The sequence below is a fragment of the Elephas maximus genome, chromosome 23, assembly GCF_024166365.1.
Source record: "Elephas maximus indicus isolate mEleMax1 chromosome 23, mEleMax1 primary haplotype, whole genome shotgun sequence".
In the NCBI taxonomy this organism is placed as follows: Eukaryota; Metazoa; Chordata; class Mammalia; order Proboscidea; family Elephantidae; genus Elephas; species Elephas maximus.
This window is the reverse complement of record NC_064841.1, coordinates 60,344,839-60,363,719: the sequence shown is the minus strand read 5'-3', so window position 1 is coordinate 60,363,719 and position 18,881 is coordinate 60,344,839. Positions and strand designations below refer to the sequence as shown.

The 18,881-nt window shown below is 40.0% G+C and overlaps 1 protein-coding gene across 4 annotated transcripts in view; it reads left to right on the top strand.

Moving 5' to 3' along the window:
- FLT3 (fms related receptor tyrosine kinase 3) overlaps positions 1-18,881 on the top strand; it is a 107,828-nt gene that overhangs the window by 16,473 nt on the left and 72,474 nt on the right. The window contains exons 1-3 of one of the 4 annotated variants that reach the window (XM_049867472.1): positions 5,071-5,151; positions 5,805-5,926; positions 18,236-18,438. In XM_049867472.1, the coding sequence (XP_049723429.1) occupies positions 5,124-5,151; positions 5,805-5,926; positions 18,236-18,438 (353 nt within the window). In that variant the 5' untranslated portion in view covers positions 5,071-5,123. Of the gene's footprint in view, positions 1-5,070; positions 5,152-5,804; positions 5,927-18,235; positions 18,439-18,881 lie in introns of those variants that run through there. The other 3 variants (XM_049867473.1, XM_049867476.1, XM_049867475.1) reach the window with 3 other exon arrangements.

Sequence of the window (18,881 nt, the reverse complement as noted above, 5' to 3'; positions counted from 1 at the left end):
GGGAGGAGTAAGGAGTTATTGCATAATGGGTACAGGATTTCTGTTTGGGGTGATGAGAAGTTTTGAAAACAAACAGTGGTGATGGTTGCACAACATCGTGCCACTGGGTTATACATTTGAAAATGGTTAAAACAGCAACTTTCATTATGTGTATATTTTACCATTAAAAAAATTGACACAGTAAGATACAACACGTCTATTGTGGTTGTTTGTTGCCGTTGAGTCATCTCTAACTCATGGTGGCAAAAATGTTGCCTGGTCTTGTGCCATCTTCGTGATTGTTGGTATGTTTGCGTCCATTGTTGCTACTACTGTGTCAATCCATTTCATTGAGGGTTTCCCTCATTTTCACTGGCCCTCTACCTTACCAGACATGATGTCTTTTTTAGCAATTGGTCTTTCCTGATGATGTGTCCAAAGGAAGTTAAAGTCTCACCATCCTCACATCTAGGGAACAATGTGGTTCCTTAAATATTCCATTAGCCATTCTAATAGTTGTGTTTTATGAAAACTCTGGAGCACATCTATTAATTAGAATGGCTGAAATTAAAAAGCCTCGTTTTATCAACTGTTGGCAAACATGTGGCAACATGTGGAATATAAAATGGTACAACCTCTTTGGAAAACATTTTGGCATTTTCTTTAAAAGTTTACACCTACAGTGTGATTTAGCCATTCCACTCTATGGAATTTACCCCAAGAGATCTGAAAGCATGTGTCCACATGAAGGCTTATACACAAATGTTCATGCAGCCTTGTATGTAGGAATCCGTAAGTGGAGGCAACCCAAATGTCTGTCAACAGGTGAATGAACTAAAATATTGTGTTATGTATCTATTTAATAGAATACTAGATAGATAGATGTTGGTGTCAGGTGCCATCGAGTTAGTTCCAACTCATAGTGACCCTGTGTACATCAGAACAAAACACTGCCCAGTCCTGTGCCATCCTCACAATCAGTTATGCTTGAGCCCATTGTTGCAGCCACTGTGTCAATCCATCTCATTGAGGGTCTTCCTCTTTTTTGCCGATGCTGTACTTCACCATGCATGATGTCCTCCTCCAGGGACTGATCCCTCCAGACAACAAGTTCAAGTGTGTGAGATATAGTCTCACCATTCTTGCTTCTAAGGAGCATTCTGGCTGTAACTTCTTCCAAGACAAACTTGTTTGTTCTTTTGGCAATCCATGGTATATTCAATATTCTTCTCCAACACCACAATTAAAAGGTGTCAATTCTTCTTCAGTTTTCTTTATTCATCATCTACCTTTCACATGCGTAGGAGGCAATTGAAAACACCGTGACTTGGGTCAGGCAAGGTGACATCTTTGCTTTTCAACACTTTAAAGAGGTTTTTTGCAGCAGATTTGCCCAATGCAATGAGTCTTTTGATTTTTTGACTACTGCTTCCATGGGTATTGATTGTGGATTCAAGTAAAATGAAATCCTTGACAATTTCAATCTTTTCCCCATTTATAATGATGTTGGTTATTGGTCCAGTTGTGAGGATCTTCGTTTTCTTTATGTTGAAGTATATATAACCCATACTGAAGGCTGTAGTCTTCGATCTTCATCAGCAAGTGCTTCAAGTCCTCTTCACTTTCAGCACACAAGGTTGTGTCATCTGCATAATACAGGTTGTTAATGAGTCTTCCTCCAATCCTGATGCCCCATTCTTCTTCATATAGTCCAGCTTCTTGGCTTATTTGCTCAGTATACAGATTGAATAGGTATGGTGGAAGGATACAACCCTGATGTATACCTTTTCTGATTTTAAACCACATAGTATCCCTGTGTTCTGTCTGAACAACTGCCTCGTAATCTATGTACAAGTTTCTCATGAGCACAATTAAGTGTTCTGGAATTCCCATTCTTCGCAATGCTGTCCATAATTTGTTATGATCCACACAGTTGAATGCCTTTGCATAGTCAATAAAACACAGGCAAACATCTTTCTGGTATTCTCTGCTTTCAGCCAGGATCCATCTGACATCAGCAGTGATATTCCTGGTTCCATGTCCTCTTCTGAATCCAGCTTGAATTTCTGGCAGTTCCCTGTGGATATACTGCTGCAGCCACTTTTGAATGATCTTCAGCAAAATTTTACTTGTGTGTGATATTAATGATATTGTTCAATAGTTTCTGCGTTTGGTTGGATTACCTCTTGGGACTAGACACAAATATAGATCTCTTCCAGTCAGTTGGCCAGGTAGCTATCTTCCAAATTCTTGTCATAGACGAATGAATACTTCCAATGCTGCATCCATTTGTTGAAACATCTCAATTGGTATTCCATCAATTCCTGGAGCCTTGTTTTTCACCAATGCTTTCATGCAGCTTGGACTTCTTCCTTCAGTTCCATTCGTTCCTGCTCATATGGTACCTCCTGAAATGGTTGAACATCCACCAATTCTTTGTGGTATAGTGACTGTGTATTCCTTCCATCTTCTTTTGATGCTTCCTGAGTTGTTTAATATTTTCCCCTGTAGAATCCTTCAACATTGCAACTGGAACCTTGGGTTTTTTCTTACGTTCTTTCAGCTTGAGAAATACAGAACGTGTTCTTCCCTTTTGGTTTTCTAACTCCATATCTTTGCACATGTTATTATAATACTTTGTCTTCTCAAGCTGCCCTTTGAAATCTTCTGTTAACTCTTTTATGTCATCATTTCTTCCTTTCGCTTTAGCTACTTGACGTTCAAGAGAAAGTTTCAGAGTCTCTTCTGACATCCATTTTGGACTTTTCTTTCTTTCCTGTCTTTTTAATGACCTCTTCCTTTCTTCATGTATGATGTCCTTGATGTCATTCCACAACTCGTCTGGTCTTTGGCCATTCGTGTTCAATGCATCAGATCTATTCTTGAGATGGTTTCTAAATCCAGGTGGGATATACTCAAGTTCATACTTTGGCTCTCGTTGACTTGTTCTGATTTTCTTCATTTTCAACTTGAACTTGCATGTGAGCAATTGATGGTCTGTTCTGCCTTATGATATTGAGCTTTTAGGTAGATAGATAGATAGGTAGATTAGGTAGGTAGGTAGGTAACTCCAACTCATGGCGACATTATGTACAGCAGACAGAATGAAATGTTTTCCATTTTGTTAGGATTCCTTAGGATCACAGGCATGTTCAAGCCCATTCTAATAGAATACTACTCATCAAGTAAAAGCAATGAACTACTGATATATACTGCAATGTGGATGAAGCTCAAAAAACACTGCCAGACAAAAAAGAGTTCATACTGTATGATTCCATTTGTAGAAAATTCAAACTAATCTATAGTGACAGAAAGCAAATCAAAGGTTGCTTGGACATGGGGAGGACAAAGGAGCATATGGAAACTTTTGGGGGTGACGGATAAGTTGGATGAGGTCACTATTTTGATTGTGGTGATGGTTTTACAAATATGTGCATATGTCAGCCTAGGAAAACCTATTGGGCAGTTCTACTCTGTCCTGTGGGGTTGCTATGAGTCGGAATCAATTCAACGGCACCTAACAACAACAACGTGTTTCAAAACTTATCAAGCTTTATACTTTAAATATGTGCAATTTATTGTATGTTAATTATGCCTAATAAAACTATTTTAAGAAGAGAGGGGAGAAAGAATTCTTAAGTTCTCTTTAATCTTGTTTTTTCTTCTCTTACCCCTACAGTTGTGTTCATTTTGTTTCCTTTATAAGAATAGGGGGTATATTAAGGGAAATAAAAAGTATACCTGACTGAATGCTGATGAGGCTGTGATAAAACTGTTCCACCTTCCCCTTTGGAAAACAAGATGGCAGTGCATGTCAAGAACCATGTCAGTGTTTATATTCTTTGATCCACTAATTCTACTTCCAGAAATTTACATAAGGAAATATTTTTAAATTCAAAGGCTTAGTGACTTATTTTAAATAGCAGAGAAAAATGTAAAATAGCAAGGAAATGGTACATCCACTAAAGGAATACAAATCTACAAATATATGGTAACATAGGAAATGCTTATGATCTATTTTGTTGCTAAAAATCTGAATATAAAATTGTTTTTACTCTGTCAATACAATTAGTTGAAAAGTGTGTACACACGGGAAAGGTTACAGAGGAATAAAAACAGTTTATTTGTTAGGATGTCAGGATTTAAAGTGAATTTTTATCGTTCCACTGTCATTGTTAGGTGCTGAGGAGTTGATTCCAACTCATAGCAAGTCCATGTGACAGAGTAGAATGCCCCATAGCGCTTTCTTGGCTGTAATTTTTATGGGAGCAGATCACTAGGTCTTTCTCCTGTGGGGCTGCTGGTGGGTTTGAACCATGAACCTTTTGGTTAGCAGTCAAGTGTGTAACCATTGTACCACCAGGGCTCCTTAGTACTGCTATAATGGAGGCTGGGAAAGCTGAGACGCAACCTGATTTACACTGCAAAACAAAACAAAGCCATTTGCATAGGGATCCTATAGAACAGAGTGGAACTTCCCCGTGGAGTTTCCTAGGCTGTGATCTTTACAGGGGCCCTGATGTTGCAATGTTAAAAGCTATGGTATGCTACCGCTACTAACCAAAAGGTCAGCAGTTCAAATTCACTAGCCACTCCTTAGAAACCCCATGGAGCAGTTCTACTCTGCCCTATATAGGGTCACAATGAGTCAGAATCGACTCGATGGCAGTGGGCTTTTTAATCTTTACGGGAGCAAATCAGCAGGTCTTTCTCCCAAGGAGCTGCTAGGTGAGTTTGAACTGCCGTCCTTTCGGTTAACAGCAGAATGCGTAACCACTGTGCCACTTGGGCTCCTTAATTTACATTGCAGAACACCCCCCCCCCCCCCCCCCCCCGGCAAAGAGCATAAACTGTCGGCACCAGCTCCCAGAATGCTGGCAGTATGCAAGAGATAGAAAGAGTCTTCTCTGGGCGATCTGACCAGCCCAGGAGAAAAGGCGCAAAGATGAGCCACAGAGAAGATTGGGCAGCAGGCTACAGCGTGTGCCCAGCGTTTAGGATGAACATTCAGTGCTTCATTCTTACTTATTAGCAGACTGTCTAGGATTATAAGTCATTTGGGAAAAGCATCTGAATAATAGAAAAACAGAAAGTGAAAGACATAAGGAATCAAATAAGTCAAGAAAACTTCCTCAAACAGAAGGATGAAAGTTTCTACATTGAAAAGGCCCAGTAAGTATCCAGGGTGATGGATAAAAATAAACTCTCACTAGGGCATGTAATTTTGAAAATTTAGTACACTGGTTACAAAGAAAAAAAGCTTCTCTAAGGATCCCTGGTGGCACAGTGGTTGAAGTGCTTGGCTGCTAACCAAAAGGTCAGCAGTTCAAACCCACCAGCTGCTCCTTAGGAGAAAGATGTGGCAGCCTGCTCCCGTAAAGATTTACAACCTTGGAAACCATATGAGGCAGTTCCACTCTGTCCTACAAGGTGACTATGAGTCGGAATTGGCCCAACGGCAGTGGATTTGGTTTGGTTTTTGGAAGCTTCCATAAAGAATAAAAGAATGGCTTTTATATAAGCAGTCAGTTCCTTGATCACGCTGCTCTAATTTCAGATGTTCAGGAGCCACACTAATTACTGCCATATTGGATAGCACAGATCTAGAATACTTCCATCGTTGCAAAAGGTTTTCCTGGACAGCAGTGCTTTCGGTGCCTTTGCTCCTGATTTACCGAAGACTTACCTTTTATTAAATTGTGTTTCCTGTGTATTTTCATGTTGGCCAATTTTCCTTGATTTCATTTTTTTATCATAAGATGAATACATAGCTCCTTTTTAAGCTGTGCATGTATCAATATCATTGTATTTACTTTGTTTTGCAGCTGTTTTTTCAGCAATGATATGCGGGACTTTTACAAACCAAGAGCTGCCTGTGATCAAGTGTGTTTTAATCAATCATAAGAACAATGATTCATCAGTGGGGCTATCATCATCATATCCCATGGTAAAGTAATATTAAAATTATAGCTTTAGATATTTTTCTCTAGAGACCATACTTTGTAAGCTACTGAAACCTGGCATGAATAAGTGGGCTTTACTTTGTATGTAGTCAGGTGTATTAAGTATTCCTATCTGGTTCAGGTGCAGCGTCTATACTCAGAACTACCTGGCACTCCGTTCCACCAAGAACCATGTTCCCTTTTGGGTAGGGATTCAGAAAGGACACTGATAACCTGGTATGAATTTGAATCCCAGCTTCTCTCCCAGACTTAAGTCCCTTCTTGGGTATATATGAACAGATTTTCCATTTGCACATTAAATTCAATTAAATAATTTATTTTATTTCTATTTCCCCAAACCTGCTCCTACTCCTGTATTAATTGGTTTCTGTTCATGGCTTTATCTAGATCCCAGGCCTGAAAGTGCAGAGTGATTTTGGACTACTTCCCCTCTCTTGCCTTCATATTCATTTAGTTACCAAATCTTGTCAATTCCCTTTCTTTAATGTTTCTCATATGTCCACCTCATCTTCTCTAGTCTCACTGCCACTTCTGTAATTCAAGTCATTGTTAACCAAAAACCAAACCTGTTGCCATCGAATTGAACCTGACTCAGAGTGACCTATTTGACAGAGTAGAGCTGCCCATGGGGTTTCCAAGGAGCAGCTGGTGGATTCAAACTGCCAACCTTTTGGCTAGCAGCTGTAGCTCTCGACCACTGTGCCACCAGGGCTCCCGAGGCACTTATGAAAACACCTTGCAGAGGGAGGGTGTGGTTTCCAAAAAAACATAGAAGGCGCACATTATTTTCATAAAGTACAGTAATCTTTATGGGAGCAGATCACCAGGTCTTCCTCCTTTGGAGCTGCTGGTGGATTTGAACTACTGACCTTTCAGTTAGCAGCTGAGTGCTTAACTGCTGCACCATGAGGGCTCCTAAGCCTTCTTTGTTGTTGCTGTTAGGTGCTATGGAGTCGGTTCCGACTCTGCCTGGTCCTGCACCATCCTGACAGTCATTGCTATGTTTGAGCCCGTTGTTGCAGCCATTGTGTCAATCCATCTTGTTGAGGGTCTCCCTCTTTTTCACTCACCCTCCTAATAACATGTTAACTCCCCCGTAATCATGATTCTGTCCTAAATGACGTCTTCCCTCTACAGTTGGCCTTACACATGGCTGCCAGACTAGCTTTGATCCTTTATTGTGATGACCCATTACTTAGACGGACATCCAAATTGCTCCATAGTCTGGCTCCTTCAAGTTCCCACGTTGTTTTTCATCACTCCCTCTCCTTCATGCCATTCATCTAACATCGCCTAAGCATTCCCATCTCTATACTTTTTTTTTTTTTTAATATTTAGTGAATTTACTCAAATGAAGGAAGCTTAAATGATTGTTGCTGTCATTAAGTGCTGTTGAGTTGGATCCAACTTACAGCGACCCTGTGTACAGCAGAACGAAATACTGCCTGCTCCTGCGCCATCCTCACGATCCTTGTTATGCTTGAGCCCATTGTTGCAGCCACTGTGTCAATCCATCTCGTTGAGGCTTAAACGATAGAGAATTGCAAATACTAGAAGCCTATTATATTACATTGCATTGGGCAAATCTGCTGCAAAAGACCTCTTTAAAGTGTTGGAAAGCAAAGATGTCACTTTGAGGACTAAGGTGTGCCTGACCCAAGCCACGGTGTTCTTAATCACCTCATATGTATCTGAAAGCTGGACACTGAATAAGGAAGACCAAAGAAGAGTTGATGCCTTTGATTTATGGTGTTGCTGAAGAATATTGAATATACATGGACTGCCAAAAGAACAAACCTGTCTTGAAAGAAGTACAGAGAGAATGCTCCTTAGAAGCAAGGATGGTCAGACTTTGGTGAGTCTCACATACTTTGAATGTGTTATCAGGAGGGACTGCTTCCTGGAGAAGGACGTCAAGCTCGGTAAAGTAGAGGGTCAACGAAAAAGAGGAAGACCCTCAACGATAGTAGCTGCAACAATGGGCTCAAGCATAACAACAATTATGAGGATGGCACAGGACCAGGCAATGTTTCATTCTGTTGTACATAGTGTTGCTATGAGTTGGAATTCTGCTCAATGGCACCTAACAACAACATTATCTATAACAAAAAGTGAAATAATAGTCAACTCCTTGAACAATTCCAGTTAAACATTTATACAAATACATATTTACTCTTTTTCTTTCTTTTTATTGTGTACTATGTAACAAAATATTTGCCATTTCAACATTTTTCACGTGTACAATTCAGTGACAATTGTGTTCGTAATGTTGTGTTACTATCACCAATGTCTGTTAACAAATTTTCTCATCACCCTTAACAGAAGCTCTTTGTCTCCTAAGCAATGAGTCCTCCTTGCCCCCTTGCCCTGTTCCCACTCCTGGTAAGCACTAATCTACTTTATGCATTTGCCTATTCTAGATATTTTATGTATGTGGGATAATACAGTATATATCCTTTTGTGACTGGCGTATTGATGTTGTCATGGTCCATCCATGTTGTGGCATGTATTGGGATGTTATTCCTCTTTATAACTGCATGATATTCCATTGTATGTATGTACCACATTTTGTTTATCCATTCATCAGTTGATGGACGTTTAGGTTATTTCCATATGTTGGCTATTGTGAATAGTGCTGCAGCAAAACGTATACACGCATGACACGATGATCTGGGGAATAAAAACAGACACTGAAAATATTCTCAAGTTTTAAAATGTTGTGAAATAGGTTTCAATAACAATATTCTATGTGAATGTAAAATTCCTGACTTAATTCCATGATTTTATCATGCCAGAAGCATGGTTGATTTTATTTTATTTTTTTTGGCAGATATTGGTGTCATAACACATTGGCTTATTAATAATTAAGGCATTTTGCAGTATCTCAATGTGGACAAAAAATTCAATATTGATTATAAATGGTGGTTGGCCTTTTTAGTTCTTTTTAATAAGTTCTGTAGTACTTTTTCATAGATAGGTAGTCCCCGACTTATCATGGGGTTCTGTTATGACAACTCCATCTTAAGTTGGTTCTGGCATAAGTCAAATGTGTCTTTTTTTTTTTTTTTGGTTGTCATTATTATTGTCTTTTATTATCATTATCTTTATAAACCCCATCTTTACTTGTCATTCGGGGTTGCAAACATTACACATAAACATCTGTGAGTGGGTAGTTGAGAATGATAACATCAGCAAATTTCAAGCTACAACATTCTAAGTAGTACATATTACTAAACCTAAGATGTACAAAACAGAAACATTAACAGATGGTTATAAGTGCAGTTTGTCCTAACTCGAATGTGTCATAAGTCTGGGACTACTTGTAGTGTAAACTAAGTTCTTATGCAATATTCAGAATTTCATTAAGACCCGGTAGTTCCATTAAAGATATAATCATATAAATCCTAAATGGAGCGAAGGTGAACAGTCTTTTTAGTGCACTTTCTTCTCCTTGATGGTAAAACTGCTCCTTTTGAGTACTTTTCCACTTCAGTGTGAAGTAGGTTGTTAGGGTTTTAGTGGCTTTTTAAAAAAATGGTTTTGATTCCTTCCATGGTTCTCGGTTCTTAGATGAAACATCTTTCTGAAAATCCTATAGTCCAGGCGTGTCTTGAATAACTAAGCATTCTTTAGTAGATAAAACTTCTCAGTGCAACTCTAATAAATAAGCATCTACATCCTTAGCTATATTATTTGGAACCAAAGTTGTTGTTGTGTGCCATTCAGTCAATTCTGACTCATAGTGACCCCAGGTGACAGCGTAGAACTGCCCCATAGGGTTTTCTAGGCTGTCATCTTTATGGGAGCAGATCGCCAGGTCTTTGTCCCGAGGAATCGCTGAGTGGGTTCAAACTGCTGACCTTTCAGTTAGCAGCCAAGCGCTTAACCATTGTACCACCAGGGCTCCTGGAACCAAAATAAGATGGTTGTACTGTCCGGCAATCCCCTTAATTGCTGTTTAAAATCTGAATATTTCCATTATTTGTAATTTCTCTTGAGGATGATACTCCTGACCACCACCTTTTTTTTTTTTTAAATTAACTTTTATTAAGCTTCAAGTGAACGTTTACAAATCCAATCAGTCTGTCACATATAAGTTTACATACATCTTACTCCCTACTTCCACTTGCTCTCCCCCTATTGAGTCAGCCCTTTCAGTCTCTCCTTTCGTGACAATTTTGCCAGCTTCCCTCTCTCCCTATCCTCCCATCCCCCCTCCAGACAAGAGTTGCCAACACACTCTCAAGTGTCCACCTGATATAATTAGCTCACTCTTCATCAGCATCTCTCTCCCCCCACCCCCCGCTGACCAGTCCCTTTCATGTCTGATGAGTTGTCTTTGGGGATGGTTCCTGTCCTGTGCCAACAGAAGGTCTGGGGAGCATGGCCGCCGGGATTCCTCTAGTCTCAGTCAGACCATTAAATATGGTCTTTTTATGAGAATTTGGGGTCTGCATCCCACTGATCTGCTCCCTCAGGAGTTCTCTGTTGTGCTCCCTGTCAGGGCTGACCACCACCTTTTTATGACTGCCGCCCGTTAAATATTCTTCCCATTTGCTTTGAAGTAATGACTTTACTAGAGGCAACAGGTCTGCACAGCAGCCAGGTGAGATGTGTTGTTTTCCTGTAAACCATTAGTGAGCATAGGAGGACAATCCACCACAACTCCACGGTCTTCCATTGTCACGGAACACGCTGCAGGTGCACTGACACTCTCCTTCTTCCAGAAAGTTCTGCAGCGTTTAATCTCAGATTCCCGCTGAACAGAATTTATGCCATTGTTTCATGGTCTGGAGAAACCGCAAAAAAAAATGAACCCACTTATATATATATATATGTATATATATATTTCAGTTTTATTGTGGTAAAATATATATAGCAAGAAGTTTGCCATTTTGATGTGTACAATTCAGTGACACTAATTACATTCACCATGTTGTGGCACCATCACCACTATCTGTTTCCAAGTTTTTCATCACCCCAAATACTCACAGCCCTTTAATCAATGACGCTCGATTTCCCTTCCTCCAACCTCTGGTAATCACCAATAATTTTGGCCTCTATGCATTTGCCTGTTCTAGATATTTCGTATAGATTGGATAATACAATATTAATCCTTTTGTGTCTGGCTTATTGATCTCACTGTTTTGTTTTAATTTTTTATTGTGGTGAAAATATACACAATAAAACATTCAGCAATTAAACAATTTCTCCGCATATAATGCAGAATGGGAATTCCAGAACACTTAATTGTGCTCATGCGGAACCTTTACATAGATCAGACAGAACAAGGGGATACTGATTGGTTTAAAGTCAGGAAAGGTGTGCATCGGGGTTGTATTCTTTCACCATACCTATTCAATCTGTATGCTGAGCAAATAATACGAGAAGCTGGACTATATGAAGAACGGGGCATCAGGATTGGAGGAAGACTCATTAACAACCTGCGTTATGCAGATGACACAACCTTGCTTGCTGAAAGTGAAGAGGACTTGAAGCACTTACTGATGAAGATCAAAGACCACAGCCTTCAGTATGGATTGCACCTCAACATAAAGAAAACAAAAATCCTCACAACTGGACCAATGAGCTACATCTTGATAAATGGAGAAAAGATTGAAGTTGTCAAGGATTTCATTTTACTCGGATCCACAATCAACAGCCGTGGAAGCAGTAATCAAGAAATCAAAAGACTCATTGCATTGGGTAAATCTGCTGCAAAGGACCTCTTCAAAGTGTTGAAGAGCAAAGATGTCACCTTGAAGACTAAGGTATGCCTGACCCAAGCCATGGTATTTTCAATCGCATCATATGCATGTTAAAGCCGGAAAATGAATAAGAAGACCGAAGAAGAATTGACGCCTTTGAATTGTGGTCTTGCGAAGAATATTAAATACACCATGGACTGCCAAAAGAACGAACAAATCTAAGAAGAAGTACAACCAGAATGCTCCTTAGAGGCAAGGATGGCGAGACTGCGTCTTACATACTTTGGACATGTTTTCAGGAGGGATCAATCCCTAGAGAAGGACATCATGCTTGGCAGAGTACAGGGTCAGTGGAAAAGAGGAAGGCCCTCAACGAGGTGGATTGACACAGTGACTGCAACAATGAGCTCAAGCATAACAACGATTATAAGGATGGTTCAGGAGTGGGCAGTGCTTCATTCTTTTGTGCATAGGGTCACTATGAGCTGGAACCGACTCGACGGCACCTAACAACGACAACATAATTCAGTGACACTGATTACGTTCTTCATGTTGTACAGCCGTTATCACTATTCTTTTCTGAGTTATTCCACCGCCATTACCATAAACTCAATGCCCCCTAAGCAAAAATTCCCCTCTCCCACCACCCCCCAGCCACTGATAATCTTTGGTTTCTACATATTTGCTAATTTTGTGTGAGATCATACAATATTTGTCATTTTGTGATTCACTCAGCATGAGGTTTTCAAGGTTCCGCCTGTGGAAGCATGCAACAAGACTTCATTTCCCTTTATGGTTGAACAGTATTCCATTGTATGTATGCACCACATTTTGTTTACCCATTCGTCAGTTGATGGACATTTCAATTGTTTCTACCTTTTGACTATTGTGCATAGTGCTGCAGTGAACGTTGGCATACAGATTTCTGTTTTCATTTGAACTTACTATGTTTTAATGGTGGGCTTTCTGTCCGTGAAGAACCAGAATCACTGGAGTTACCCAAATGTGTTTGACTATCGGGGCGAGCCAGTTCATTTTCTTTATTTGCCATGTCACAGCCCCTGCTTCTTTCTGGGAAACTGTTTTTTTTCTGTAATAAAGATTTGGAGAAAACCAAACCAAACCCACTGCCATTGAATTGATTCCGGCTCATAGTTACCCTATAGGACAGAGTAGAACTGCCCTGTAGAGTTTCCAAGGAGCGCCTGGAGGATTCAAACTGCCGAACTTTTGGTTAGCAGCCGTAGCACTTAACCACTACACCACCAGCGTTTCCAAGATTTGGAGAAGGATGATAAATTTTCTTTGTGATAGGTCACCCTACATAGCTTGTCTGGGCTTTCCACAGCCTTTCAAACGGTTCTACGGTGAAACCTGTGAGAGCCGGCACTCTGACAGGACTACTTTGTTTTTCTGGGTGTCAAAAGTTTTCTGCTTTTGACAGCGTGCAGTCTTACCACTTTTCTTTCACTCGTTTTATTGGAAAATATTTGCCTTCTCTGTCAGGTTTCCACCTTATACAGCTTCTGGCTTTTGAAGGTTTTACTGTGTTTATGTAAGTCACCAACTGTTTAGAGATTTCTGAAGCACCTTCCTGTCCTTGTTAGTGAAATCAGAGATTCTTTTTCTAGGAAGATCATATTTTGGAAGTTTTCAGCCATTATTTCTTCAATAATTCTTTCTCAGTGATCCTCATTATTATCATAAAAGTTCCATTTTTTAACATTGTTGTGTTTTCAATGACATAATCTCTTAAATATAGGTTCTTCATGGTACCATGGGCCTCCGCCCAGTCCCGCGCTGATGAACTGCACCTGGAAGTCCAGAACCTTCCTCCCTCCCAGCCCACCCCACTGAGGACCATTCAACACAGCTGCACCAGGGCTCCACCCCCTTTGTACTTCGGTCATGCAATTTCTCTTCTCTGCTCTCTGTCTTCTCTGATGCCCTAGTATTTATCTATCAAAATTGTATCCACCTTTAAACTTTTTAAAAACTTTATTTTGAAATAATTTGAGATTTACAGAAAAGTTGCAAAAATAATACATGGAGTTCCTGTGTACCCTTCATCCAGCTTCCCCTATTGTTAGCATTTTACATAACCACAGTACAATGATCAAAACCAGGAAATTAACACTGGCGCAATACTATGGACTAAACTGCATGCCTAATTAGGATTTCATCAGTTTTTCCTTTATTGTCCTGTTTCTGTTCCAGGATTCAGCAAAACATTGCATTTAGTTGTCATGTATCCTTAGTCTTCTATGTGTGATGGTTCCTCACTCTTGTCTTTATGATCTTGACAGTACTGAACAGTTATTTTATAGACTCTTGTCTCAGTTTAGGAGCCCTGGTGGTACAGTGGTTAAAAGCTCAGCTGCTGACCAAAAGGTCAGCAGTTTGAGTCCCCCCAGTCGCCCCTTGGAAACCTTATGGGGCAGTTCTACTCCATCCTATAGAGTTGCAACGAGTCAGAATCAACTCAATGGCAATGGGTTTGTTTTTTGGTTTTCTCTCAATTTGGGTTTGTCTGATATTTTCTTATAATGAGATTGAGACTATACATTTTTGGCAGGAATATCGCAGAACAGATGCTGTGTGCTTCTCAGTACATCGTATTAGGAGTTACAGGGTGTCATTGTGTTTTATTACTGGTAAAGATAGTGACTGCCAGGTTTCTTCACTGTAAAGTTACTATTTTTTTCCTTCGTAATCAATAACCATTTTGGGAAAGTCGCAAATATCCTGTTTCTCCTCAAATTTTTACCTACTGGTTTTAGCATCCATTGGTGGATCTTCTATTTCCCTGATTCCTTTTATATTTATTAATTAAAATTCTTTTGTATGGAGGAGCTGTCCCTTCTGCCCCTTTTATTTATCTATTCAATTATTTATTTAGATCAGTACAGACTCATGAGTATTTGTTCTGTGGGTTATAATCCAATACTATCATTATTTATTTGTTGTTCAAATGTTGGCCATTGGGAGCTCCTTCAGGTTGGCTCCTGTGTCTTTTTTTTTTTTTTTTTCTGGATTAAAAAAAAAATTATTTTTGTTGTTGAGAATATACACAGCAAAAACACCAGTTTAGTTTCTACGTGTACAATTCTGTAACATTGGTTACATTCTTCCAGGTGTGCAACCATTCTCACCCTCTTTTTCTGAGTTGTTCCTCCTTCATTAACACAAACTGACTGCCCCCTAAGGTTCCTACCTAAACTTTCGAGTTGCTGTTGCCAATTTGATCCCATATAGATAGATCTTAAAAGAGCATAATGCTCAAGGCAGACACTCTTTACTGGTTAAGCTAAACTATTGTTTGGTTTAAAGAAGATTTCAGGGGATATTTTTGGTTTAAGGTTTAAGGATTATCTCAGGGCAGTAGTTTCAGGGGCTCCTGTCTCCTTTTGACATGTCCCTATCCTTTTTTCAAGGACTGCCTTTCTGGCACTACAAGATATTTCAGGCTCACTTTGTATTTTTCCTCTGGAAAAAAAGTGGAATTAACCACTTCTCCAAGGATGGATGGTTTCTTGGAGGATGGTATTTAGAAACAAAGATCTAAGCACCAGGTGTGTTCATTCCTACGGGGTGGTCATTTCTTCTTGGCTTTTTCAGTGGACTGAGCTAGGAAATATATGTATGCATCCTAACTGCCTCGTCTATATTTATTTATCCCTATATACCCATATCCACATCTATACCTATACTTATAAAAAAAAACACAGTTGCTGTGGAGCCAAATCCCACTCATGACAACCCCATGTGTGTTAGAGTAGAACTGTGCTCCATAAGGTTTCCAATGGCTTTTTCAGGAGTGGATCACCGGGCTTCTCTTCTAAGGCACCTCTGAGTGGACTCAAACCTCCAACCTTTTGGTTAGCAGCTGAGTGCATTAACGGTTTGTGCCACCCAGGAACTCCATCCCTATCCCTGTACCTGTGCCTGTTCCTACACTTATACATCTCTTTCTCTCTAACGATGAGTTTATACTGATGACTCTGATTTCAGTACAGCACCACAGGGTTCATTCTAGTTTCCCCATTCCTCATTGGTACTTCCTTCTCTGATGTTAAGAAACCTGGCTCTCACTATCTAGAATTTACTTACTTATTTATCCAATTCTGATGTACATACAAACTAGCTTCAGGATTGCTAGCCCATACCCCAGTAAGAAACAGATTTTCTAACTAGAGTGCAGTATTTGTGTAAAGTTCTTTTTGTTCTTAGCCTTACAGTATCCAAAGCACTGTATTCCAAAGTTACTGAAGTTAGTTCTTCCCTATCCTGCCTCCTTCACTATGGCTATGATATTTATTTGTAATACAACTAAGTTTAAAAAAAAAAAAAAAGTTTACTGGATTGGTATTTCATTTTTGCTTCCCTTCAAATCCTGGTTGGTTTTAATTATTTTATTTTTTTTGAAGATGGGAAACATTTGTATGATTCTAAAAGTCAAAGCTATATAAAAAGGTACACTCAGAGAATTACCACTCCCTTAAAAAAAAAAAACTTTTTTTTTCTCATCCTTACTACCAAGTTTCCACCCCCTTCTTGCCTATTTCCTGTAGTTACCCAATCCCTTTCAATTTTGGTTTATTATTCCTGTGTTTCTTTTGCCCAGTGGGCAGATATATGTGTGTTTTCTTATATCCCCTTATTTTTTTTACGAAAGGTAGCATACTTGAAGGGAGATGCTGCTTTGCATATTTAGCTTCTCTCACTTAACACTATACCCAGGAAATCACTCTAAATCAGTTCATAGAGGCCATCCTCATTCTTTTTTATAGCTGCATAGTACTCCATTGTGTGGATATACCATAGTTTATTCAGCCACTTATGTACAGGCACTTAGGTTGTTTCCAATATTTTGCAATTACAAATATTGATGCAATTAATCATTGGAGGTAAATTCCTAGGAGTGGGATTGCTGGCTCAAAAGGTAAATGCATGTGGAATTTTATTAGGTGTTGCCAAATTTCCCTCCAGAAGGGCTGTTCCAGGTTGTATTTCCCCCAGCAATGTCTGAGAGTTGCCAAATTTCCCTCCAGAAGGGCTCTTCCAGGTTGTGATTCTCCCAGCAATGTCTGAGAGTAGCTGTTTGCTTGCCAACAAAATGTATCATCATACTTTTTAACTTTTCTCAGTCTGATAGATGAGAAGTGGTATCTTGGCATAGTCTCAGTTTACAGTTCTCTAATTATGAGTGAGTTTGAACATTTTCTCCTATGTTTGAGGGCCATTATATATATGTGTGTGTGTGTGTGTGTATGTATTTTTTCTCTTTTGTAAATTGTCTATTCATTTCTTTTCCCCATTTTTCTACTAGGTTTTTGGTCTTCTGTCTTTAGTTTTTAAGAATTCGTTACATATTAGGAGTATTAGTCCTTCATGTGTGGTGTTTGTTGAGAATATTTTCTCCTAGATTGTCAGGAGTCTTTGGACTTTGTTTAGTGCCATCTTTTAAGATCCAGCTCAACAGCAATGAAGTATCTGCAGTGTCCCAGCTGGGAGTCTCCTCCCCCTCTTCTGAAGTCCCTGAGCACTTAATTTTTACCTTTTAAAACAGTTGGTGTCTTTTTCTGGACACTTCGTATTTCACCTTGTGTTTTAGTTATTTCATCCTAACAGGTTGCCCTTGAGTTGACCCAGGCTCATGGCAACCCCATATGTGTCAGAGTAGAGCTGTGCTCCACAGGGTTTTCAATGGTGGATTTTTTGGAAGTAGGTCACCAGGAAGAGTCCGTAGGTGGCGAAAAATGTTAAACTCTTGACTATTAGCTGAAAGCTTGGTGATTTGAACCCACCTAAAGGCATCTTTTAAGACAGTCCTGGTGATCTGCTTCTGAAAAGGCCACAGCCTTGAAAACCCTCTGGAACAGCTCTACGCTGCACACGTGGGGTCACCATGAGTCAGAATTGACTTGATGTCAGCCAACAACAACAACAGATCGTTAGGCCTTTCTTCTGAGGCATCTCTGGGTGGACTTGAGCCTCCAACCTTTTGATTAGCAGCTGAGCGTGTTGATCATTTTTACCGGGAAGGGACTCCCTATTTCTTCCTACTAGACTCAAAACTCTTTAAGGACAAGGTCAGTGTCTTTTTTCTCTAGTCCTGCAGTACCCAGCGGTTGGTCTCGCACTTATCAGATATTTAAAAGGAGCCCTGGTGGTTAAGTGTGTGTGGCTGCTATCTAAAAGGTTGCTGGTTTGAACCTAACAGCTCTTCCATGGGAGAAAGATGTGGCAGTCTGTTCCCATGATGATTACAGCCTAGGAAACCCTATGGGGCAGTTACAGGATCACTGTGAGTGGAAATTGACTCAACAGCAACGGGTTTGGTTTATTATGAATCTTAACAATTATTGTGTGTGAAACATTTTAGAAATGTGGCCTAAAGTTATTATGTTTTCTTTAGAGAAAATAAATAATTAATATGATTTTCAGTCAGTGATGTGTCCTCAAGGAGTCACAACATGCTTGGGTGTCATGTGCATTATGACAAAATACATGTATTTGATAATGGTTCCAGCTAAAAAGAGGATGCATTAAACATGCACTTAGTTGACGTTCTCTGCACTGTAGGTGTCGAGATCAGCAGAAGACCTTGGGTGCTCGCCGAGGCCCGAGAGCACAGAGCTCATCTATGAAGCAGACAAGGTAGAAGTTGATGTCTCTGCGTCCATTACCCTGCAGGTGATGGTCAGTGTCCCCGGGAACATTTCTTGTCTCTGGATCTTTAAACACAGTTTCCTGAGCTGCCAGCCAAACTTTGATTTACAGAACAGGTAAGAACAGGGGATGTACAACTACAAGGATTTTGGAAGAAATATTTTCTTGCCATATTATGGCATTGGTGGGTGAGTGGTAGCTTTCCCACCTCCTGTGCTGGAGACCTGGGTTCCATTCCCGGCCAATGTACCTCAGGTGGGGCCACCACCCACCTGTCAGCGGAAGCTTGTGTGTTGCTGTGATGCTGAACAGATTCCAGTGGAGCTTCCAGACTAAAATGGACTGGGAAGAAAGGCCTGGTGATCTGCTTCCAAAAATCAGCCGTGAAAACCCTATGGATTACAAACAGTCTGGTCTACAGCCCATCATGGGGATGGTATAGGATCGGTTAGCATTTTGTTTCATTGTTCATAGGATCACCATGAGTAGGGGGCTACCTGGACAGCTGCCGGCAACAGCAAAACTATTGCTGAAAATCATGGTTCATTTGGAATTTCTT